Source organism: Neopelma chrysocephalum, unplaced genomic scaffold, assembly GCF_003984885.1.
Source record: "Neopelma chrysocephalum unplaced genomic scaffold, ASM398488v2 Primary Assembly neopelma1_97, whole genome shotgun sequence".
In the NCBI taxonomy this organism is placed as follows: Eukaryota; Metazoa; Chordata; class Aves; order Passeriformes; family Pipridae; genus Neopelma; species Neopelma chrysocephalum.
Window position 1 is genome coordinate 7290786 of NW_020897760.1, and position 16673 is coordinate 7307458.

The window sequence follows — 16673 nt, forward strand, 5'->3', positions numbered from 1 at the left end:
AAAGTTTTGCTGCTGGTTTGAAAATTTAACTGTGAAGCAGGACTTGAAAGCATGGCCTACACAAGATATTATTGTATATCTTGAGGAACAGGCTACAAAAATATGCATATATTTGCGTAATACTTTCTATCATTTTTACCACAGTGTGAAGAGGAGGAAATAACATCCCTGGAAGAGGTGCACTCAGTGGGAAGGAGGGAGAAAGGCTGGAGATCGGGCTATGAAACATATACTGCATTTGGATTGTTGATATTTCCCCCTGCGATGCCCTTTCATTAGCCTCTGTCTAACGTGGGGCCTGACAATTGTGACAGGATGAAAAATTTGAGGAAAAGCGAGGGTCACGAGGGAAGAGATTTCCTTCCCTCTCCAGTGACCCTATCACAGTATTCTGATGCAGTGCTTTACCATTAAGGAAAGGGCAACCCAAGAGCCTTCACACTTAATCTGTTCCATCTGTCATGACTTAGAAACATTGACCAGCAGTGAGCTTTAAGGACTCGGTGCGACTGCAGACATGATATTCTAGCCCACTACAAGGACCTCCTGATGTTTTGAAAGCCTCCAAGGAAGCACCACGCATCAAAAAGGGCAACACCTACCTGACATCCCACCATATGTGGTCCTCAGTCCTCTACCAACTGCTGGCCAAGGTGTGCTGTCTGCTTTCAGTCCCATCAGTCCTGACACAGTGTTGGTGGCTGTAACACCATCTGCGCCACCTGTGAAAGAAAAGGTCAGTCACTTTTTGTTAAATCATGTGTATAAGAACAAGAGAGGAAAAAATACAAGAGAAAACCTGTGAAACTCCGAAATAACTAGGAATTCAAATAAAGAGCTGAAGGGCAAAAGCAACAAACTGCAAGCGGATGCGCAAAAAGGTCCTTAAGACCAATCCTGGGCTGATAAATTTAGCATCAGCTTCAAAGCAGGCCGTATTAGTTAAAAGAGCTGTAAAGGCTGTAAGACAGCATGTGCAAAACACTGGGGCTGACAGGCACATCTCTGCCCTTCAGCTGTGTGGGCCAGAACCTGTTAAAGTGGTTGTTCATCACCTGAGGGTACCTCAGGACAGGGGCCACCTCCTGCAAGCTTCTGAGCAGGAAGACAGTGTGACAAAAAAACAATGACCACAGTTCTAAGTGACAGATTAATGCACCTACTTGCAAACTTACTTCCTCTCATGTTGTACTTTAACCTCTAAGGAAAAAAAAATACAGTTTCAAATGGTGTATTTTTGTTTTCTCAGGACACACATGTAATTTTCACTACTAAAATACAGGAATAGGGGAATTAACAGTGGTATGGTAAACATAAGACAGAAGTAAGAGCGTGCAGGCAAACACATACAAACATATACAATTTATTATTAACAGTCTAACATGGTTCTCTTCATATATTGCTGTATTCTAGATGCATGGACCTTTGATCATTGTGCTTATTCTAAATAGATCAAACAAACTATTTTCATATTAGTTTCTGTTGTGATATGTTATTCCAGTAACACTTCTATCATCTCCCATCCAGTAAATTAGTAAATCTGCACAGCTTGTGCACTGGAGTCACTCACCTTCCTGTGCAGCCATTGCAATATTCACAATATCAGTGACATTTGGGGTCAGCTTGGCAAAGAAAGGAATTTGAACAGCTTGTCTAACCCAGCGACAGATGTTCCGTACCAGCTCTGGATCCTGTTCAAATAGGTCATATAAACACAGAACATAATTAAAAGTAATATGAACAAAAGGTATATCAAGGAAATAGAAAACTTTGCTATAAGTGGCTATACTGCAATTTTGTGAAATTGTATATCAGAACTGAACCTTATCTCATTAGATAACTTATTTCAGACACATCGAATAACTGCAAATCCAATACGGAAAGGTTAGTGTATGAAAAAAAAATCAATTTTTTTTCAAAAAGACAAAAATATCACAAAATGTTCCCTTCCCAGAGAGAGAAAAACACCATTTTGGATGACAGAGATTTTCTTTACCTATTTATTTCAAAATTTGCTTTTCAGTTTTAATGACTCACTCTATGTAAGGTATACTAAAACTAAGCAGTATCCTATGGAATAATGTGAACCTGAAGCATTGGATGATTATGCCTTGATCAGAACAACAGGGATGAATCGACGTTCTAGGGCTATCAGAACACAATTCAGCATTTCTGAACTCTGAGAATAGCTCAGGATGGCCACAATGTAAATGAAAGATCAAAAACTTCTCTGTTAAAGCCAGAAATCGAAATCTTCAAGTGTTGGCTTTTCCTGATTTCCTGGCATTTACTTCCCTTAAGGAATAGGTTCTAACGTAGACAGTAATCAACTATCCTTTCCATTGAGAATAGCTCAGTGGAACTAACATCTGCATCTGGTGCATGTAATGGTTATTGTTCAATATAACTCCTAGTATGGGTTCTTTTTTTTTTTGTTGCCAATTGATAATGCTCTTCAACAAATACCTTAAAGTTTGCAATACTGATCCATGTAGAATGTGGTGCACGTTCTGATTAAAAATTGAATGGTGCTATCACAAGATTTAGGATTTACTACAAGTATTACCTGTGAGTCAGCTATTTGGTACTGCAGCAATTATTTACATTTACTAAGTCTTTATCACTCAGATAATGAAATGTCATATATGAATTATTTCCTCCCATTTGGATATTGTAAAATCTCAGAAACCTGCATTGCTGTGTAGTAACTGAGAAAGGGATGGGACTAAATGAAGTTTAGTTTAAAACAATCCGGTGGACAGCAAGGTTGCCAGCCTAGTGAACACACAGGAAATACCCCCCTTTTGTTTTTTCTTTTTACACCAGTGGTTAAATACAAACAAAAAACCCCACAGGCTGTGTTCCTAGAAAGTACACAGTGCTTGACATGAACAGTAAAGCCCTAAGACTTAGCTGTGCCATTCCTATAAAAATGGTGATCTCCCCGCCCATGCAGCTTCCATGAAATATGTATGAACGCTGCACCGGCAGTATGAAAGTAGTTGCATCTTTGACTTTCATTTCTGTTTTGAATTTCCTTGAGGCCCAATGCAGAAATGATAGCCCGTCTAGAAGACATGAATTGTATATCCTTTATGTTAATTCTTCTCCTTAGAAATCCTTGTAATAACGTTCAGGATGTTGGCACCACATAACTCATTATGCTGACTTCATTGTGCTTATAGTGCTGCCATAAAAATTCTTACTCCTACACACACTAATGCTTTAAAAAATACAATTATTTTAATCTACACTGAATAACTTGTTCAGAGATGTCTTTCATACAAAACCAATTTTCACTCTAGTTTGTCTTTCTTAATAAATAATAATTGACTAATTTTTTTTCTCCAAAAGTAAGTAAAGATCTTTATTTTCAATCATTCTGTTTCTCACACACCAAGATGAATGTAATGAATGCAATGGAACAGTCTTCTATTTCTCAAGCTAATAAACAGTTCAAATATCTGATTGCACGGCACATGATTAGACAAAGCCCTTAAAAGGCTCGCTTGTATCGGCCTTGGAAAACTGCCCATTTTTGGTAGCAATAAAACCACAAGTAAATTAATAGGAAAATTATTTGAAAATTCAACTGAAGGAAAAAATAGGAATGTTTAGTGAGGAAATATACAAAAAAATGAAACAAAAGTGAACACAGTGCTTTGCTGTATAGTGAGACAGTCAGTGGAAAGGTGATAAATTTTATGCAAAAAATTAGAATTTCCATTAAAGTTGACAATTTTGGACTGAAAAAGGTATTTCTAGAGGTGATTTTTTTTTCTCCCGTAATATTTTATCTAATTCATTTGCTCTTGAAATAAATATCACATGAAGATAATACTGGCTAACTTTAAAAAACTACTGTTTACCCTTGCACCACACCGAAAACACACACACACACACACAAGCATAATGTATCTCGCTGCTTCCCTTTTCAGTGCGAGTCCTGATGCAGCATCCAGATGATCCATTTTCCACCCTCCTCCTCCACCTCCTTGCTCTGCTCTGCCTCCAGACCCTCTGGCTCAGATTCCTCCCAGTGCAGTGGCCAACACCAGTGAGACACCTCAGCGCATCCTTTCTCCCCTCACAGCAGTGACATTGCAAGTGTCCAGTGGTCACAGACTAAGCTTCCCTGCTGCCAGGGGGACTTCTATGCCATGAAGTCACTCCATTGAGAATACCAGTGCTCTATAGGCAACTAACATATTCTCAAAAAGTAATAATATCCATGCCTCTTTTTATTTTTTAACTCACATTTTCTTTAGATCATTCAGAAAAGTTATTTGTTAATTTATATATTTCATAATTCTCTACTATATTTGCACTGAGGACTTGGAAAAATGCATCATAAGCATTCAGATGGTTGAAAACAAAAGATACTCATGTCAATGGACAGCTAATTTTCATAGGAAATGAATAAACTACATTTATATAAACCATGAGAATTTCACTGAATGGTGCACAACATCTTCACAGAAGTTTGCCTTTAGACTAAGAACAATTTGCAGAGGTCACACAAGAACACAAATGTTGAGAAACATTAAAGTGATTAGAAACAGAGAATTTACTTCTAAATGCAATCATTGACTAAAGAAATGCAGTTCAAAACTTCAGATTTCTGAGAATATAATTTGTCATATTTAGCAAAGTTTTAAACTTGGGTTCAAATTTAACAACATGAGTAGCATGATACCAAAAACTAGTTCTGAAGAGGTTATGTACGGGCTTTATTTTGCCTAATTAATTCAGCTGATTGAGGGCCTCCCACCTACCTGGATTTGTGAAAGACTGACCCCAATTTACAAATTGGTTTTACTGATTCTAAGCAGAGACTGGACTTATAAAACTTTAAGGGATGAGCATATAACTTGTGAAAGAACGAATCTTGAGGTCTGTAAATCACATTATAAAAAATACCTGTCACTGCTAATACAACATAAATATCTTTTTTTATCCCAATCCAACTTTACGAAAGTGCCTGCAGCTTTTATCATTGATAAAGTGGTTGATGAAGCCTGCACAGTTAAGAAATATTTTCTAAATGGTTTGACAAGTAAAACGTAATAACATAAGCTGTAAAAACAGATGGGCATTTGTATTCGCAAAATCAACAATATGAACTAAATAAAATACTATTCTGCTTAATTTAGTACATTTAGTAATGCTTTTGGTTCAGAGTCTACCATGCTGCTATAAATTATCTTCTTTCATTACACATAACTAGGTTTGTTGGTTCTCTTATTAACAATGATACAGTGAAATTGTTACAGAATGTGTAGCATAATTTTGCACTGTGTGTCAATCCAGAAGAATGAACAAATGCTTCAATGGACTGTGACATCCATTGCAACCACACTTCATTAATCTGCTGTATTTTTATTTTTTTTTAAACAAACCCTATCTAAATAAAAGCTTGGTAAAATTAACATCAGCTAAAAGATAATATTGTTTCATGCAGTGTACCTACAGGAATCTGTTGGCAATTTAATACCATATAAAGTCTCTTTTGGTATGAGCTGTACATCAGTGTGTCTTCTGTCTTCCTGTTCTTAATCAAATATTGCTTGTTTATTCCAAAGGCACAGGAGATTTGAATGTTACAGGGGTTGTCTTTTTACTTCCCTAAGCAGCAGTACAGAATCATTTTTCCTGAATATTCATTATAGCCTTGGGCTAGATGGAGCTTTTAATCCTAACTACTCATTGCCAATGGGTAGATATACTAGAGGAAAAACAACCATTCACCTTTTTTTCTAAATGATCACATGATAAGCTTAACTACAACCATAACTATGAGACCTCAGAAATTAAAGCAGCAAGTTGTCTACTGATTGCATTTGGCATCAGTAATGAGATGAATCCCCTGGCCTATCACCCCCAAGGCAGATACATCCTGCATGTTTAAAAAGGAGCATGAAAATGCTGTGCATAGAGTAGGTCACCTCTCCTTGTGTTTCATGGAAAGAAACAAAACCATGATGAGATTACCACATAAATATCTGGCTGCAGATTTTTGGAAATTTTTATTGTGACCTATTTTCAATGTTCTTGCAGGGTTCTCATTTTTACACTATCCTGTTACTGCACAATATTTACACCGTATCCAGAACACCTCTCTGAGGTAGGGAATTACTATTACACCTGTTCAATAAATGGAGAGAGGAGAGTCAGATAGCCTGAGGTGCATCTCCTACAACTCACCTTGCTTTGGAGCCCAGTTTTTACTACATCATTTGCATAAGGACCCAAAAAGGTTTGTCTGGCAGAAACTGCACTTCATTCCTTGGAATACCATAGATAATTGGAATAATTTGGAATAACCATGAGATACTTTCCACAGTAACAACAGAAATATTTTTCATAATTGAATTTAAATAGTTTTTCAGACTATTTGAGTAATGCAAAAGACAGAAATATAACTACTTTAGGGTAACAAACATGTGTTTCCTAACTATGCAAATAGTCCTCAGGAAGCACATGTGTGTGAGTGCGTGTACATATGTGTGTGTGCACATATAAAGAATACAAATGTCAGTCTGAAAGATGTCATAAAAATAAACTTGTTACAGAATTTCCCCCAAGAACTTAATAAGAAAGGTTACCACTAAGTAGACCACATTAGCTGATCTTGTCTAATTCATCATGGCTAGGCTTCGCAAATGAAGATTTGGGAAAGGCTCTATCCACATTTGTTACAAGCATAGTGCCACATAAAATGGACCATAAATAATGGTAGCAGTTCTGTCTCACTAAGAACAGGATGACTTGTGCAGTTGTGGAAAGTATGAAAACATAACTTTTCTCAGACAAAATCCTGACTTTACATATGTATGAAGGATTCCTTACATAGGACTACCGGATTTATCACCACAGGTCACACTGATGATTTGTGCAAATCCATTATCCTGACTGTGCTAGGAAGTTCTAGATGGCACAAAGAGTGTTGCAAGATGCATTAAGACTTTGCATGTAAACCCCTTGAACCTCATCTATCACTGATTAAAATGAACTAAACAAAAAGTTTCAGAAATTAAAATACTTTATTGTATTTAATGCAAGCATAAGTCTCATCTGCCTCATACATAAAAGTCTTTGATGGCCACATACCTATTCTCATATATATCTCTTGCCAATGAGTTTTATAGTTAAATCATGCATTATTTCAGCATATTTGCAATTTTAAATACTGACAGTAAGTTACAGAGGTCTTATTTTGTCTTTTTATTAACAGACATGAGATCCCTTATATACAGTTAGTAGACAAGCGGCATCGAGCGTCCCTCATTGTTGCATTCTTCTCATGGCAGATTTTCTTTCTGAACTGGCTCTTCAGAAAGATTTTGTATCCCCTTATATCTATTATCATTGGAGGAATTTTTCATATGAAAAAATGTTCTACGGTTAACTTCCTCATTCCAAACAGTAGATACATTTTCCAAAATAGCATTGATAGCTATGGGAAATGGAAAGAGTTCCTTAAAATATGAAGAAAAAGTAAAAGTAGGGGAATTCCAGCTTAAAACATCGCAAATCAGTATCTTTAGCTTCCACCACTTTTTTTTATATATATATATATATAACTATTGATCTTCTCCACAGGTATTTTCTCCCTCCTCCTATGAGAGTCCCAACACTGTCTTCATAAAACTGTCTCTCTCTAAACCTACACAAAATTTCCACAGTATCTAAATACAGAATTGCAGTCAATCACTATAGCAAAAGAGTCACCATTGCAGAATCTCATGGTTAATTTTACTGTCTTCTAACTGTCTTCTTAGGTTGTGCATTTGTCCCATTTCAAACTTAATTAAAGCTAACAATTCTTTTAAAGCCTGTCAAAATAACGGAAGGATTTCCCAGGATGGAAGATGAATAACTCTCCACTTCTCATCTGGAGTAAAAAATTCTTCCTCATTTCTCAGGAAATTTGACAGCTTTTGGTCAACATCTATTGACCGCAGCTGTCAAGAAGAAAGAAATGAGGCAGTTTAACCTAAGGCAGGAATAACAGTTTTCACAGTTGTATGTGAAGCTATCCATATATATTAGGAAAAATTAAAAAAAATGCCCAAATTACTTCAGAGGCTTTGGGTTAGCCTGGTCAGCCTCACAAAAATGTAGTTTATATCCTTCTGGTAAGAATCTATGATATGATGTGATGTGAAACCAATGTCACAAAATAAACTTTTAGAGATAACGGCAGTATGGGAATTTACGACCCTTTTGCAGTTGTATTGCTTTTTTGCATGAGATCCTAGGTATAGTAGTTTAGCCAAAAAAAAACCAAAAAAACCCCAAATTTCAAAAGCTCATTAAATATCTTCAATAAAATGGTACAGGAAAATCCTATTCAGGATAAAAATTCAAAACCACCCCAAAATGGATAATTTCATATTTTGTTCCAGTAGGATAAAAATGTTTCATTCCAGTTTAGGCCTTCAGCTTTTTTTGATTAACTTGTACTTTGAAACAAGAGGTCTTTTTAATATGAAGGGAGGTTGTAGAGGGTTTTTCTGAGGGAAGAATTGCTAAAAGATCAGAGATTCAGATGAGAAAAATGAAGCAAATTTCACATAGTTACCATTTAACTAAACTACCATAGCAACAATATGCACTGAGACTACTGCTCACTGGTTTAATTCAAGGACATATTTATTTTTTACTCTCTTACATACTCTAAAATGCTCCTTTACTTAAAAAAGTCTTTTAAAACAAGTCTACTGGGTAAATTAAGACATTTATGTTGTTTCTACATAGTAAAATGTTCTCTTTATAATTTGAACAAAACCTGTAATATTTTTAAACTGAAAAGATATCTTATTTAACTAAACAAGTCCTACTAGTGAAACAAGCACATTTTTGCTTACAAAATACTGCAGATTAAGATGCAGAAGTATAGCTTCAAAAATACAGTTTTTATATTCTTTCTTTTGCTTATAGTCTTTTCACTCAGACAAAATCATTACCACTTGAGACCACGTAAAGACTGTATTTTTATCTTGTATTTTAATTTAATTTAAAAAAATATTTATAGAGAGTAATGACTTCCAATTCATAGATGTTTTCACCAAAGTAAAAATCTAAGCAAGAGTCGAGAGACTTGATTCAATTTCCCCCCCTCCCCCCCATGGTAAGTTGTAAGACCTAAAAAACTCCTGCCACCTAGCTCCATTCTTAGATACTTGGACTTCATGAATTTATAGTAAAGCTGCAAGCATGTTGTCACGATTTCATCAGCTGCTCTTCCGATCAGTCACTGAAAGTTCCACTTGGGGGAGCCTAATTGAGATTCTCCTTTTCTTCCAGTGATACCAATGTGTCACTGGACAAAATCAAGTCACTCTGGATTAGGTCCAGGCTTTGGTCATGGCTGAGCTGAGAAGTCAAAGCTCTGAGACCCTGTCTATACTGAGAGAGATAACAGTGGGTATTGAGAAAAGCCAGCATGAGATTGTGCCACTACTGTGGCTGCTACTTCTCAAAGGAGTCACAGGCTCTTCTCACGCTACTTTGAAAAACTGGAAGAACAAATTGGTGCAAATAACAGAACTATAAATTTAAATGTGTTTAACCAAATAATCCTGAAAAGACACATAAAAGGTTTTTACAGAATCAGAATTTCAATTTTAGCAGATCCCCATTTCCCTCTTCTGTCTTACTCTCCTTTGGTATCAAAATAACCATTTCTCCCTACTTCAGCTCTACAATTAGAACCTTTAAAAGATGTTAAAAGCACAAGAAAAATAGTCTTTGATCACCTCACTCTATTCCAAATAAGGAAAAGGGAACAATAAGTTGTTGCAGTGTTTCTTTGTTGTACTACACTACTGGAGCTGCACAAATGAACGATGCTTAACAGTATGTCAAAACACAGACAAAAAACCACCCCCAAACAAAAAGAACCCGCTCCAACAGGTTTCAACATATCACATCTAAAAGCTGTCAATTTTAATACAGGTCAGTATCCAATCTCAAGAACACATTTATCAAAGTGCTGTGTTGATGATCCGCTTTGGATACCTTATTAGCAGCATGGCACTCCTATATCCCTTCTTCAATAATGTCACACCTCATGACTGAAAACCAATGTGCAGACAAGGTCAAAAATGAGCTGTAGATTTTTGATTGACCAGTAAACAAAAGTAAAAAACATATATTTGCGTTGGGAGTTAGAACAACAATTAGAGTCATGTCAAGATCAAGCACAACTTAAAAGGTTGGTGGTTGCCTTTAGTCAGCTTTGTAATTACTCCCTTTTCACATCACAGAAACATTTTTTGTTTTCTTCCCAGTACTACAAGGAAACAATTGAATTTATTTTGAAAACTGATTCTCTGTGTAGGTGGTCAAACCACAATATTTTTCCTTGTTCAGAATGTTTGGGTTTTGTTTCACTTACTTTTAATTTAAAAATGTTATTCTAAGCACCCAGAAGAAACATCACTGTTAGAAAACTTTCTACTTTTAAAATTAACTTTAAGGCTTTTAATATATGTCTATAGTTATCTTGCATGATAGGAAAAATTCTCTTTTTGTTTCATTGAGATATGTCAGTTAAAACTGCAGCAATCACACAATTTATAGCTATTGGTTTTAATGTAATATAAGGGAGTCAGATGATTTTTTTTGGTTGTCAGAATAAACATTAATAATAGTTGCCTGAAAGCATGATGCACAGATTGGCAGTTCAAATTAACAAATTATTTGTTCCAATACCAATTGGGCTTAAACATTCTAAGTGAAAAATGCGAAACTGCACATTTACCTATTATAAACTTTCTTAGACATCCTAACTGGAAAGATTTATTTATCAACAGCATTGGTATATGTGAAGTGTTGACTAATAAAAATGCCTTTTTACCCCTGACAGACAAAAATATTTTATCTTGGTTGTTTCTAACCAACCAAACTAATGTTTCTTGTAGCACTGTGAAAAAGTGGTATATAGCATGATTAAACAATATTTCAGCTCTTTAGTTCATGCAGAGGTCACCTGCTAGAAGGCATAAAGATTTGATTAGGTTTACGTCATACATGAAATATTCTAAAGGGAAGCACAGAACCCAAACATATGAGTGCTACAGCTACAAATAGCTTTCTTTTGTGGTCAGGGTAGGCAAGCCCTGTCCTTTCCTATAGTAATGAGGCAGAAGATACTAAATAGTTGAGGAAATCCTAAACCTTTGAAACAACCAAATTAGGGAATTTAAAATCTATGCTCTGAGAAGAATTTGCCATTCAGCTTCTAAATGATCATCAAATGGTCTTGTATTGAGATTTGTCCTACTGTAAAGAGCAAGATTCCCAGCAAACTGTCTAACTTTACCAGGAGCTGAGGCAAAATGTAAAGAAGTATGACACTAGTCCTGAAAATTCTTGAGTAGGCAGTGAAGAGACTAGTTAACACACTGTTAATTAACTTCATCAAACAGTGGGATAAAACTGAAACCACAGAAAGAAAAAGCTATAAATGTGCACTGTGTGAATAACTTTTATTGTGCACCAAGATAAACAATCTTAAAATATTTTATTTTACCTCAACAGTTACTTGTTGGTGATCATTTCCTTTCCAATAAATCCTGTTTATCAGATACCATCGTTATGAAAAACTGCAATAACTTTATGCTGCAACCACATATCCAAAGGCAATCCACAGGGTCTGGACATTTAACCACAGAAATATGCTTGCCAGAGTTTTCTAAATTTCCCTTTTCTGAAAAGTTCTCAGGGCATTAAATACAATTTCAAAAACAAGTACAGGTTGCCACTTGGTTTAAAAAAAATAATGGTTTTGTTTCTTTACAGGAACCACTCACTATATGCTTCATTGTAGTTAGACTACTGAAGTGTCATTAAAATAGCCAAGATCTTTTTGTCTCCTTTTTAAACAGTGGCAGGTCAGTGATATTTTGGCCAAACTAATCTTCATTGTGACACCTGTCAAACATAATGTGAATTTCAGCAGAAATGCTTCCATCACAGTGAGATTGAAAATAAGGGTATCCTCAAATTGCTTTCACATCTTCATGATTTCCAAGGAAAGAGAATCACTTTTACATTTTCTAATGTATTATATTTTCTAAATATATTCCACAGAGAATGCTTTCCATACATAAATATAAGTCACCACACATAAACAGTATTTAAAACCTTATTAACAGCCATAGCATGTCAAAAAATTTCAGCAAGTTGGTAGTGCTGTTAACATTACTGTCCTATTTATAATCCCTTTTTATTTTCCATTTTGTCTTTTGAGTAATTCAATTAAAAATCCTTCAAAGCAATAAAAGGGGATTAAATGTTGTCAAACCACAATATAAAATTACAGAATAGTGTTCTGAGGATGAATTTATTAAACTTTGGATCTTAATTCATTTCTTCTTCAGTGTATGAAAGTGGAATTCTTAAGACAAAACACCAATTAACTGTCATGATTCATTATTAAGTATTGTCTTCTTTTACATACTACAAAAAATTGAATATATGAGGACATAAAGGACACATGGAAGAAATCCATTTAAATCACAACATTTAATCATACCTGAATCTTGCAAGGGCAACAGAAAAGAAAATGAATCCTCAGGTAGCAGAGGAAGAAGAGCGATGTCACCTACGCAGGAATGACCATAAAGTCATCAAGCTTTTCCAGCTCAGATTTCCAGTGAAATAGCTCATGAGTCAACTGTTACTTTGGAAGCAACTCAGCAAAGGGTTTAGTTTATGAGGAAAGTTTTAAAGAAGGAATGAATGGAAAAAGAAAAGAAACAGACACATCTGAAAGTAGGGAAGGTGAAAAAAATAATCCAAAGAGGTTAAACAACAAAACTGAATTATCATAAAGTATCATGTTTGACCATGATCAGTGTGGGACCAGGAATGTCAGTCCACAAAATACATCTCCTGGCCTGCAAAAGAGTGTGCTTAGATCTACATTTGCAGGAGTTGGAGGAGGCAATCAGCAGCATCTTTGAACACCCCAGATTCCCTCCCAGCAAAACAACACCCAGCACAGCACATCACTGCACACACAGAGTAACAGCATCACTGCCTGAACCAAGGAATCCTTGTTCCTGAGGAGCCTGCACCTTGCGATTGAATTTCTTGCCTCTGCCTGAGCTTTTCCCTCAGCTGAACTACCAAGGTTGCTATTCATATCCATATCCATTAGCTTGGGCAGCTGACAGTTTCTTTCCCCTACCTAGCTGCCTAGTTTTATGAAACTTGCATACAGCATCTTTGAAAGAGTTTTGACTCTGAGAAACATGACTGAAACAGGTCATTGGGTTGAAACATGCCCCAAAGCAACAGAGGGCAGTGCCAGACAAAAGACACCGAGATCAGCTAGCACTTAAATTCTTACAATCCAGCCAAAATGGATGAAAGTGGCCAATGTAAGAGAACAACAAGACTAAATCCTGAAACTCTACTGCAAACACCAACACAAACGTCACTTTGAGTATACCGGTTTACACTGGATTTTGGGTGCTAATGTTCCATGTTCCATAGCCCAGTGTAGCTGTACTTGGCATTAATTCATTACAATAACTGATAAAGAAGAGAAGAGCGAGAACTAATACTGCCTGCAGGACTCAATGAATTATACTTAACCAGCATATTATTGTAGGCTGATAGTAGAATGTCACATGAACACAGATATAATCAAATTCTGTTTGGGGCACCATTTATTTAAAATACTTCAAGCCCCTTGCTGGCAGAGCAACAACGAATTAGCATGCTATACTGTGCACTTCAATTAAAAAGCAGCCTCATCTTTCCTATTTCCAAGGTACAGCAGAGCAAATCTAATTGTGCCATGCAGCCAGCTCTCATCTTTGCAGAGTAACCAGGGTTTTGGGGTTTTTTTGCTTTTTGTTTTTGACAGATTTGTCATCTTCTGAATGAGGCAATGTAGGCTTTTATGAAACTTGCCTCCTAATTGCAGGCAATAAACATAAACACAGCCAGCAGCAGAGGCTGTAGCAACTACAGCTGAAGTAAAATGAAAATAAAGGTAAGAAAAGAACCACAAAACAAATTCATTTTACATATGATATGAATAGTTAAACCACCAGGATCTGGATTTCAGTGCTCACAAGAGACATACACATTTCACTTTCAATATCAATTAAAAAACCCCAAACCTAAAACTTAAATGCTGAGATAGGCAAAGATTTTTTATATTTTGGAGGTTAGAAGGTATGACTAATCAATATGAAATACTTATATGCCAGGATGTTTTTAACTTTTAAAATATTTGCTTACAGCACAAAGAATCTCTGTTCTTGAACTTAGGTTGAGATCTTTGAATATGAGATTTGTTGCTTTTGACTTCAGATCTCCTTGTTCATACTGATTATCTCACCCCAAGTGAATAGGTAAGTCCTTGTGCTTCCTGTTATCCACTGCTCATTTCCTATTCCTGATACAAACAATGCAGTGCCTTTGGGTAGGAATTCAACAGGGTGAACCCACAGAACCACAGAAATGAACTGCAGGAGGGCAGTTTGGCCAAGCTCCCACTCTGAGTGGGACTAGCACCAACACCAGTGAGGTTGACCATGGCTTTGCCTGTTTGAGCCCTAAAAGCTCCAGAGATGGAAAGTACACAGGCCACCAGACAACGTGTTCCTGAACTCCATCACTTTCCTGCAGAATTTTTTCATAAGACACAATTTGAAATACTCAGGCTGGAATTTGCCTCTTGCTATATCATCTGACATGACAGAGAATTACCTTTCCCTCTTTGCTGCTACTCTTGCAGCATTTTTGTCACTACCTTTTGTCACTGCAGCTGTAGGCTGCTCTTTTATTCCCTCCATTGTTTTTTACTCCCCACTAGGCCAAGGATATTGGTGATAATATTACTGATATTAATAGTGACAATAACACTGATATTTTTGAAGGCTTTGGGTATCAATCATCCTAATTGATCTTATTTTAATGTTTCTAGGGGTATACACATCACAATTACTAGACCTAGGGTTTCATCTGGACAACAAAGAATGACACAAAATGTAGCAGAAATGCAAAGGAAAACCCAGATTACCGACTCAATTTAACTATTTATTCATTCTTGGCAGAGCAGCTGGAGAGACTGGCTGACTTTTGGACCAAAAAGGCAAAACCCCTAAATTTGTTGATAAGTAAAAAAAAAATTAAAACATCTTTGCCTGGTTTCCAGTGAAAGACGAAAGTACACCACAAATACAACTCCAGAAGTTAAACACTGAAAAGCAAGTGCTACCATCTTATAGGTTTGATTTATTATTTTCATAATTTTATGCTAAAATTACTACAGTAATGAACTATAATGGGAAAGCTGTCATTTTCAAAAATCTGCTGTTCATCACATTGTCTTTATGTTTACTATTAAATGTTTTGTACACACAGGTTATCTGATTCAAAGAAATCTTGTGCGTTAGCGCTGTTACAGATAATAATGGAAATTCTATTACAATTTTTCATGATATCCACTTTTCAGTTGCAGATTGCTACAAAAGAATACAAACCTTAACTTTATTATCATTAATCAGCATTAGTAAATATAATTGACATTTTATACAGAACCAGCTTTAAGTAACTTATTGGCAGCAATACAGATGCCTCTTAATATTACCCTCTGGCTAGCTATGCTGTTTGGGCGCCAGAGTGTCTGCACTAATGACTTGGAATTAAAATCAAATAAAAGCTGAGAACTGTAATTCAGTATAAAACAAACAACTATGCCTAGTACCAATCTTTATATATATAATTTGGATATATCCGGAACTTTTTAAATTTGCAGTTGGTATAGAACAGTGGAAGTGTTTGAGACTAGATAACAAAATAGGATAGAGAACACGAATCTGATGTTCCCAGATTTGTACACTTACCCTTAGGCACACCATAGGAATTGGAATGAGGAGAAAAAGTAGAGAGTGTAATTAACCTTTCCTTGCCTTTTTTTTTTAAACAACAACAAAAAGGCAGAACATTTTAGACAATATACATAGTAAAAGTACACATTTTTCTGCCCTTATTTTTCATCTCAGCAATTTCTGTAGTTTCCTGAGGATTTAATGTGCTTAGGCATGAAAGGCACCTAATCCTTAAAAAAATTTCCTATGAAGATATGGATTATGTTATCAAAAAGATTTAAGAAAACCTGCTTCACTGTACAACCAGGAAAGCTGCTCTGCCTCTCAAAGCCTCATGCCCTGACTTCCAGATATCAAGTAGTGGTTTTTTTTCCAGAGCATATATGAGCCCTCTCTTGCCCACACCACCCATGTATGACCTATTTGACTTCAGCTCTGGGGAAAAAAATTAATAAATTAGGAGTAAAGCCAAAATACTTTCCAGTACTTTTCTATTTTATGATGGGGCCTCCAGGGGCCACCACACATTTAAGCCCCCTGAAGGGCTACTGATAAATCTTGTTGCACATGTCTCTCCTTTATCCAGTTTATCCCCACCCTTTGCTTCAATAATCTACGTTTAAAGTCACTATAATTTATTTTTAGCCAACTCTGAGGAAGAACACTAGGATCTAGCCCTTTAAACATGGCTTATTTTATTCATACATTCATTTAAAGAAGTCAATTCTTTTCTGAGCTCTCATTTTGGTAAGACAGTTAGGAAAACAAAAGAACGTATTTAAGCAAGAGTAGTATATATTAAACATTCCAAAG

General features: G+C 35.9%; 1 protein-coding gene across 1 annotated transcript in view; it reads right to left on the bottom strand.

Moving 5' to 3' along the window:
• The window catches only part of LOC113972789 (dihydropyrimidine dehydrogenase [NADP(+)]), a 260733-nt gene that overhangs the window by 89120 nt on the left and 154940 nt on the right, over window positions 1-16673 (bottom strand). Inside the window, exons 15-16 of the mRNA XM_027694199.1 lie at window positions 1571-1691; window positions 603-722 (exon numbers count right to left, since the gene is read on the bottom strand). Of these exons, the coding sequence (XP_027550000.1) occupies window positions 603-722; window positions 1571-1691 (241 nt within the window). The remainder of the gene's footprint in view (window positions 1-602; window positions 723-1570; window positions 1692-16673) is intronic.